The sequence below is a fragment of the Fulmarus glacialis genome, unplaced genomic scaffold (genome assembly GCF_000690835.1).
Source record: "Fulmarus glacialis isolate BGI_N327 unplaced genomic scaffold, ASM69083v1 scaffold22627, whole genome shotgun sequence".
In the NCBI taxonomy this organism is placed as follows: Eukaryota; Metazoa; Chordata; class Aves; order Procellariiformes; family Procellariidae; genus Fulmarus; species Fulmarus glacialis.
In genome coordinates, this window is record NW_009221569.1 from 1 (window position 1) to 9,919 (window position 9,919).

A 9,919-nucleotide genomic window follows, 5' to 3' on the forward strand; every position below is an offset into this window, starting at 1 on the left:
CCCTCATCCTGCAGAGCAAGAGCGCCAGCTACACCGACCAGGCCTTCTTCAGCTTCGTCTTCTGGCCCTTCAGCCTCAAGCTGCTCTGGGCCCCCTTGGTGGACGCCGTCTACCTGCGGGGCTTCGGCCGCCGCAAGTCCTGGCTGGGGCCCACGCAGTACGTCCCGGGGTCCTGGCTGGTGGCCACGCAGTACGCCCTGGGGGTCTTCATGATCTACATGTCCACCCAGGTGGACGTGCTGCTGGGCGATGGGGAGGGCCGGGGCCCCGACGTGGTGGCCCTCACTGTGACTTTCTTCCTCTTCGAGTTCCTGGCGGCGACGCAGGACATTGCGGTGGACGGCTGGGCCCTCACCATGTTGTCCAGGGAGAACGTGGGCTATGCCTCCACCTGCAACTCCGTGGGCCAGACGGCCGGCTACTTCCTGGGCAACGTCCTCTTCCTGGCCCTTGAGTCGGCCTCCTTCTGCAACAAGTACCTGCGGTTCCAGCCCCAGCCCCAAGGGATTGTTACCCTCTCAGGTACTGCCTGGGTACTGCCGGCCTGTGCGTGCTGATGCTGGGATGGGGATGCTTCTTCCCTGAGCCTGGACCAAAGTTCCGCTCAGAGCGATCAGTGGCTTGGTGCTGTGAACTGGGCAGGTTTGCTTTGTCCTCTGCCCATGAGCAAGCACAGCCTGCCGGGAGGCTGGCGGAGTCCACTGCTACATGCACTGAACTGCCAGGCTTCTGTGGGTTTAAGAGTGTGGGAAACCTGCCTTGTCATTATCTTGGCTGACCTAAGCACTTTGGAGACAATTTTGTTTTTTTCTGTAGTTTAATGACTATGGAGTACATCATTGTTTTAAAAAACCCAAACAAACCAAAAGCTTTGCCTCTTTAAGAACATCTTCTGGGAGGAAGGAAAGGGGAAACTAAAAAAAGTCGGCTCTTCCAAGATGGTATTGTTCACAGAAGTAGAAATGACAAGTGCTCAGGGTTGGCCACGTAGCCAATTTCTGAAGGAAGAAGTTATTGTAGTAAATTAAGGGGGGATTTTGTTTCCTCTTTAATGAATTAAATGGAGTCTGGTAATCCAACCCTAACTAGGTGTTAGTGTAAGGATGTCTTCTGTTTGGTGGTTTTTGGGTTGTTTGGTGGTTTTTTTTTTCACAAAGGTTGTATGTGGTGGTTGATGTTTGGTGTATTACCTAGAAAATGCTTAAAATGCACGTTTTGGCTAAAGGTTGAGTTTAGCCAGCTCAGCTTATGGGATGACAGGAAAAACTGGCACCACTGCTGGCTGCGGTCTCAAAGTGACTATGGCTAGCAGTAATAGAAGAGTAAATTCTCATGGGTTTAGTTTCTTTTCCCTCTCTTTTGATTGCTCTGCCTGTATCATGCAAGAGAAAAGGTATGCCAAAACTGAGTTGAATTGTTGTTTAAAGGCTAGTTTTCGCTTTCTATCCTGTACCTTTCTTATTGATAAATCAGGATATTGGTTTCCAAGACTGCTATACTTATTTTGTCCATGCAGCTATCACAATTGCTGACTTAGTCTTCCTCGTTCCTTCCTGTTGATAACCCTATGTCTGGTCTATACGTTGACAAGCATAGAGTAGTCCTCAAAGTAACCCTGCTGATTTATTGCTTTCCTTTGTTTTCTCTTACTGTGTAGTTCATCAGTGCTGGCGTGTCTCTCCCCTATTGCTCCAGTGGCAGACTGATGTCTTTTACTGCTGATGCAACTTGCAAATCACTAGTGTAGTTAAGAGAGCTCGGTTTGTCTATACTTACCTCCACTGTCAAGGTTTTTTGTTGTCTTGTTTTTTTCTCAGTACTGTTTGTATAAATGGATTTGTTACTATTACAAGAGTGCTGTCTTTGGAAAAAAAAAACCTATCCCAAAACCAAAAAACACCAATGCAACCTCTTTAACTTGTCCTGGAGTACTAACCTGGCTGGAGTAAGAAAAGCAAATAGCTCTGACACTATAGTTGCAGGATATGGGTTTTTTGGGTGGTAAACTGGCTGCAAGAGATTTCTGTTCCCTTGTTCATGTGACTGTACACCACAATTTGCTGTGTTCACGTTTCTCCTGAAGCAGCTGTAGAGCAGTACTGTAAACCTGCTTACTGAAATGAGGAGAGCGGCTCTCTGGTCCTAGTGCTGGTCGTAACGGGGCTCGTGGTGAGCCGGTTCGGGCAGTTAAAGCAGCAGAAAACTTTACAGTTTGAAAAGGTGAATAGTTTTCTGCCCGTCCAGATCTCTGAACGCTTTTGTCGTGGGCTGAGTGCCAGCGCTATGGAAAGTACAAGGCAACACTTCATGATCCCAAGTCAACTTCAAGTTGTTGAGAAGCAACAGCATTAGTTGTTTGCAGTCACATGTATGCCTGTCCCAGCGTGAAGGAAGAGAGGTGAAGCACCAGTGCAGGAAGAAGGTGCCCCTTCAAGGCAGCCCAAACTTATCTGGGCCAGTGACTGTGGAGCGCCCTTTTTCCAGGGAAGAGATGTGTAGCTTTAGAATTACTTAAAGCTGTTGTGATGAAACACCCGTTCCCTCACGCACACCTCATTGATGGTTATTTTCCAGCCTGGTCTGTCCCTGATCTAGTTCAAAAGTTTGCTTTGCCCCAACACAGTGGTTTATTTTGCTAGTAGCGGTATAGAGGCAGAGACTAAATAGGGATGGGGCCAGGCAGCGCTGGTGGCACCAGAAACTTTATGCTGGAAATTCTTTGTGTAAACTATAATTTTAAGGTTCTTTTGCTTGCAACCTGTTACTGGCCTATATGGCTGGTTTTTTTTTTTTTTTTCTTGCACTCTCTGTTGTTTTGTTGGTTGTCTTTTTTTTTTTTTTTTTTTTTGCTAATCCAGCCATTGCTGTATTGCAGCTGACAGCGCTGACCTGATCAGGAGTATTCGTGCGATGATGCTCAAAGCTATTTCTATTCCCGTCCTCGCACTGTAGGCCTCTCACTGCGGTGATAATGCTTAGTGCTATTATTAGAGTACCACTCCTGTATGTCTTTTGTAGACAGTAGGTTTGATTAGCATGACTCTCTGAAAACTCATCTTTTACTTAAAAATATATGTACAGGGTACCTTTTTTAAGAGGAGAGAGCAATCTGACAGCATTGGTTATGAGATCATCTCTCCTTTTCTTTAGAAAAGGGAAAAGTAACTGATGTGGAAGCAGCAGAAAATGGTTTGAAATGCCTTGTTTTCTTTTACACTGAGAATGCTAGGATATAGCTAAAGTAGTCTTTCCGTGTTTTCTTCCATGCTTGTTGTGCTTGTTCTCTTCCTGTGCGTAAGAAGCAGCTAATAATTGCCTAAATCTTCGCAGTGTCTTTGCCCTTTCACCAGCCCTCGCTGCTTACTTTTGAGTCACCATGAGACTTCAGGAGTTGCTCGTGACCAGGAAGATAAAAGGCTACTTCTGTCTTACCCTCTGCATGTTACTGAGTTCTTTCTTGCCTCTTTCATAAAGGTAGAGGATAGGATTATCTTAGATTAATCCATTCACTAACTCAAAAAGTAGTTGCCATAAAATATTGGTGTGTTTTTACTATTGCCTTCAAAATCCACAATTTAGCAAATACTATATCAGCTTAAAATAGAGCACTTAAGAGTTAGCAAGTATAATAGCCACTTAAAACAGACATATTTGAGTGACTCTCTAAGAAGTTTAATCAGGACATCTTTACACTCGTAAGTATAAATCTCTATTTCCTTCAGATGGTAGATAGATATTATATAGGGAGTATAGAATTGCGGCATAGAATAGTTACATGACTACACAGTAAATCAACTGGAGAGTTGTGAACAACTTCTTTGTCTGAAGCTTTTTCCCCGTCTTGTAACTACTAAATGTGTTTTTTCCTCCCTGATCAGCTTTTGGTGATCATATGTGTAATCCTTCAACATTTTCATTTTTATTTCTGTTTCTCCTCCAACACACTCATTGTGGTAATAATACACGGAGCACCAGGGCAGTGACGCGGTTTGCTGCTGCTCTTCTGTCTCAGATCTCAAGCAAACATGGTTATAGAGTGAGGGGCAGGGAAGAGCTATGTCAGTTACTGTGTGTATGCAGCTATGTGTTTGTGGTTTGCTTTTGTTGCTTGTTTTTAGGAGGGTCAATGAGTGAAGTTTTTTTTCAATTTTTTATTATTAGGTTTATATTGTTGCAAAATAACTGCATTTTAGATACTCAGTGAATTGTTAATGAAGTGTTGATGGTGGCTGCTAGAAAGATTTTTTTTTTTTAATTTTAATTTTTTTCCCCTCCAGATTTCCTGTTTTTCTGGGGAGCTGTCTTTTTAATTACCACTACACTGGTTGCCCTTTTGAAAAAGGAAAACAAGGAACTGACACCAACAAAAGAAGAAACAAAAGGCATCACTGATACATACAGGCTGCTATTCTCAATAATCAAGATGCCGGCAGTTCTTACTTTCTGTCTCTTGATTCTCACAGCAAAAGTGAGTAAATACATACATGAATTGTTAGGTGCTGATGATACGAGTGTCTGAAAGGTTGCTGAGTCCCTGTGGTGTAACTTATCTCTTTGTTTTGCTAGCGGTTGTCATCAGAGTTCCAAATTTTCACATGAAATTTGAAACAAAATTGCTTATATCATTGTGCTAAGTAAGGTTGTACAACAGAAAACATTCGTTTGAGCTTTTATAAGTGTTTACCAAGCATTAAAGACAATTTTGATTGCAATCTAGTAGTAATTTGTTTTTAAACATTTTTAAACAGTTAGGCTGTTTGCGTAGTCTGCAGTTAAAAGTACCGAAAATGCTTCTTTTAACCTAAATGCTGTTCCCAGAATCTGCAACTCTGTACAAACTAGGTTTCCACGGCTTCTTGTTGGCCATCGTGGACATTGACAGCAATTAAGGCACGGGCGTGAATATCATTGCTATGTTTAATGTGCGTGGTATAGTTTTGGCACTGATGACAAGAAGAGTGTGCAAGTGTAGAACATGTTTCAGAATGGATTAGGAAATCAAAGGAGACACAAAAGTGAATTGTACTCTTATCACGTTTCTCAATTTACTTAATACTGAGTAAACGGGATTTCTAGCCAAACTATCGCTACTTTCCCCAGTTTATTTTGTCTAACTTACATTGCAGGTTGGATTTTCAGCAGCAGATGCTGTAACAGGACTCAAGCTGGTGGAAGAGGGCGTCCCAAAAGAGCACTTAGCTCTGCTAGCGGTTCCAATGGTTCCTTTACAGATAATATTGCCTCTGATTATCAGCAAATACACAGCAGGCCCCCAGCCACTGAACACATTTTACAAAGCTATGCCTTTTAGGTAAAAACAAACAAATCTTGTTTGACAGAAATGTAGTAATTTGCGTATTCAGATCAAGTGTAGGATTTCTTGTGTAACTCTTAAACTTCCAGGTACAAGAAACTATGTCAGAATTCTCATAGTAAGTTGAATGCTCTGTGTCTTGTGCCTTGAAGACGATTCATGTAGTAACACGTGTAAGAAGGCGGAACATGAGGTGTTTTTAAGATGCATATACAACAGCATTAGAGCAGTACTCTCCTGCTCCAGTGTCGATAGTTCCTTATTCATGAATCATTCTGACTAGATCCAGGACTGTATCTGTAAAATTACGTGTGCTTCCCAATGTAAGAGTGTCAGAACGCATTGACAAGTCATTTGGCGCATCTACTGGATATATGCTTTACTGAGGTAACTGAGAGTAAAAGAAGCTGAATTATTTTGATACAGACAAGGAGACATTTCATTTCCGTGTTAAGTGTTTTATATATGAGTTTGCTTACGGAATTCTAAAACCCGTGAATCCAGCAAATTACCTAATGCTGTTACTCAGTAAATCATGTAACATGTCTGTCACAGGTAGCCGTTACTTTAATGTTTCTTATGCAACTATGTATGTTTTCGGAAAAAAAAAAAAAGAGAGTAGATGTTACTCCGGCTGAATTTGGTTAGGTATCTTGTGTGTTGCTTTCTACAAAAAAATAAATTTCTGTGTGAAGGGGCAGGGGAGAAAGCTAGTATAGGAGATCTGGTAGTGAATTATGTTTATGTGGAAGACAGATTGTTTAGGTATAAAATGTTTACAATTTCAGCGCTTCTCAAATATTTAATGTCTAATTCTATCTAAGATAGAAATAGTTGTAACTATTTAGATATAGACTATTTTAATGTGTTCTGTATGTATAAATGTTCGATAGTTTGTATCAAGGAAACACCTGGGGAGAATTACTTGACTTATAAATTATCTTTCTTATTCCTCCAGATTACTGCTTGGTCTGGAATTTGCTTTTTTGGTATGGTGGACTCCTACAGTAAAACATGAAGGAGGATTTCCTGTCTACTACTATGTTGTAGTATTGTTGAGTTATGCGTTACATCAGGTAACATACACTGTATGTGGGCAGGGGAGGGGGACAGGAGGGTATTTCTTATCAGTCAACGAGAGGATTATAAATGCCATTATCTGCTTTTGTCCATAGTTACACTAGAATTCCTCTAAGTCTGACCTGTTATGCTGTATGGCTATGTTTACTTTCGATACTCTTGCCAATATTGTTTCTCCCTCTTCCATGTGCTCCATTGAACATCTTCTATGAAGTTACTTTTAGTTGACCAGATCTGCTTTTGTTTCCCAGATTTTTTTTCCCCAAAAGCAGAAGCTCAGAAGCATGGTGGAGTTGGAGAAATCCCAGCATTCTGACTGAGTTTCATAGGCATGATGATGATTGTGCTTATTGTGCAGATCCATAAATTTATGTGATCCTGGTCCTAGAAAAAATACTTTATTGATTTCAGAGGAACGTCATAGTGGATCTGATCCAAAGGCCTGGAAAACGAACGCCTGATACAGACTGGGCTTTGGATCAGAACTAAAATGTATGCAATGCCTTGAGAGTTGATTTTAAATTCAAAAGTGTTATTTTTACATGTTATTTTATCTGGCCTTATCATATTTCAGTTTGAGGCGCTTAGGGACATGGTTTAGTGCGCATGGTGGTGTTGGGTTAACGGTTGGACTCGATGATCTTAGAGGTCTTTTACAACCTTAATGATTCTATGATTCTATGATTCTATGATACCCTGAGTCATTCCAATGCATGTGAGGCTGGTTTCGTTTCAGCATGACTTGAGACAAGTGGCAAGGCTACTCTTCTACTAACATTAAGGTCTTAGTAGAGAGACAGACTGCAGAAATAATTTCGCTCTTGTGCAATTTTAACCTGCTGGGATTTTTTTTCAGTCAATGTTGCTAACTTCAAGTAATCTCTTAGAACAGTTTTTATGTTAGGGTTTTTAGTTGTCATTGTCTGTAACTGGGGAGACCTTACTGTCCCGTGGGTTTTCTTACCTCTTCTATAGATCACGCTGTATAGCATGTATGTTGCAATAATGGCTTTCAACGCCAAAGTCAGCGATCCACTGATTGGAGGAACCTACATGACGCTCCTAAATACTGTGTCGAACCTGGGAGGAAACTGGCCTTCCACCGTCGCACTCTGGCTTGTGGACCCACTCACGGTGAAAGAGCGTGTAGGGGCCCAGGAACAGACCTGTGGAACTACAGTTGCTGCGGAAGTAAGTTTTGGAGGCTGTGAAGGTCCCTGTTCAATTATTTGTGGATTAAATGGCTTCTCTTAGCATTTTTTTCACCTTTGAAAACCTTTATTGTATATAGCTTATGCTTAAAATTTCCCACTGATTGAGCTAATTTTCCTGTCTGATAAAATTAAGTCTGTTTTTATCTTAAGAACTAACATCTTTACCAAAGATTTGCAGTTGCAGAGTAGTTGTCCATTTCTTTGTGGGCTGGGATGAAAAGCTGGTGGTGGAAGCACTAGATTGGTGCCACATTCTCTGCGGTGTAAGGAGGCTGTAGTTACATTTTTGAGAGTAAGCCTTGCTAAGTTCAGAGTTGTGTAATTAGGCGCTCTGTTCTTGGCAGGCTGTCTGTCCCTCAAGTCCCTTAAGTTGTGTGGTAGGTTTTTGTTCTTTCTGTCTTTCTGGAGGCTTCCTATCTGGATGCCTTCATACCTTCTCCCGTGATGTTATTTTGTGCACTATCTTTGATCTTCACTTTCCACGTGAAATTGAGCGGCGTGACTGGCTGCCTTCCCAGTTCTGGGGAGCCCTGTGGAAGAGAACAAAGAACATGCTTTGCTACTGTACACAGATCAAACAACAGGATGCAAAACTGCCTGGAAAGCAAGGTTTCAAATTCACCTCCCCATGAGCAAATGAGAAATTTTAACGTGACTGTTTGAAAGGGTGGAAATGTTTTGGGGGGTTTTGTTGTTTTTTTTTTTTTCCCCCCATACTCATGACTGAGACTTATTTCACTCTTGAATGCCAGGACTCTTTGGGATGTGGAGGTTCTCTAAATGAATAAAGTGTTCTAGGAGTCAGAGATGACTTGTTTGAACTGGAGTTGCAGTTTTTACTAGTTGCAGAGGGGAAACTGCTTCCACAGTGTCTGCTTTTTCATCCTGTCTCTCACTGGCTTGCCACTAATTAGGTTCTCTGTGCCTGGGCCTCTACTGAACTTAAGTCCTTCCTCCTTCATCTCACTCCTCTGATCTTTTCTCACATCCTCCCAGTTGGTGATGTTCCACCACCACCATTATTATTCCCTTCTTATTCCTAATCTGATCTTGACATATCTCAGAATAATGAAAATGCTGGCAGAACCTCAAGTCAGAGGATTGATTTGTCTTGGGATTATAGCAGTACTGAAAGCTGAACAACAGCAGAAACGATCGTGTCCTATACACTTACCCTTTAAATGCTGGAGTTTTTGTCTTCCAGTTCTGCAATTAAAAAACATCCTGGGCATGTTTTTCCCATAAACACGCAACATTTTGTACTGTCCATTTGCAGATTCAGTGAGAGTGGTGAGATGCAAGGGATATAATTTCTGAAGAAGCAGTTTGGATGATGAGGGAAAAAAAAAATAAACCTTTCTTCATGGGATTAACAACAGTGATTGTACCTCCAGGCCAGCATGAGACAGCTGGACAGTTTCTGTTTTCTAGAGTTAGCCCCTTGGGCCAATATGCTCCATTTCCCAAATGTTTTATAACAGTTTTGTTACTTTTCATACTGATGGTAAGTCAAAAGCCTCTCTTACTAACTCCATAAGAAACAAGGAAGAGTAAACAAGTATATTTAGTCATAACAAAGAGAAAATAAAAAACAGTGGATATCTAATGCCTACTTTCTAAAAGTCTGTGTCTTTGTATCTCCCAGAGAACACTTAATGCATCAACTTCTGCTTCTCTGTTTCAGCTCTGCACTAAAGCTGGTGGTGCCTGTGTTACTACCTTGGACGGTTACTATGTGGAGTCCGTCATCTGTGTCATTCTGGGATTTGGCTGGTGGTTCCTACTTGGGCCAAAATTTAAAAAGCTGCAGGACGAAGGACAGTCTTCGTGGAAGTGCAAAAGGACCAATTGATGCAGTTCAAATATTGGATGGAGTAGCAAGGTCATTTTAGTTTTATTACAAAGACATATCCCATAATCAATAAACAGGAATAGAGGTATTTTTAAATGCCACATCACTGAAAAAACGGGTGGCTGAGATGGTGGTATGTTTGTATGTGATACCACTCGACCTCCCAACATGAAAAAGTAAGTTCAGAAAGTAATTGTTAAAAAATGGCACCTATGTACTACATACATGTCCCCGAGCTCTAGCTTCAGAGTCATGGCTGCTGGTATAACCAACGTCTGAATTTCCATATAGTAACTATGGAAAAGCTAATTGTGCCATGTCTATCTAAACAGCAGCATTGTCAGCTAAGTTCCAAGTCTTTATTTTTTCAAGCAGAAGTGATCTGACACGGGGAGTTGACCCGGAGAAGGATGTCAAAGGCATTTTGACTTGCAGGTTAAGCGTGTTGTACTACGGCAT

General features: G+C 41.5%; 1 protein-coding gene across 1 annotated transcript; it reads left to right on the forward strand.

The window, feature by feature from the left end:
• Nucleotides 1–5: 5 nt before the first annotated feature.
• On the forward strand, nucleotides 6–9,560 carry SLC33A1 (solute carrier family 33 (acetyl-CoA transporter), member 1; the record flags this gene model as incomplete). Its single annotated transcript, XM_009581168.1, has 6 exons — nucleotides 6–522; nucleotides 4,278–4,468; nucleotides 5,127–5,311; nucleotides 6,273–6,390; nucleotides 7,370–7,585; nucleotides 9,293–9,560. Coding segments are annotated over 6 exons (1,395 nt in total), but the record flags the coding sequence as incomplete, so codon positions are not given.
• Between the last annotated feature and the right edge of the window lie 359 nt (nucleotides 9,561–9,919).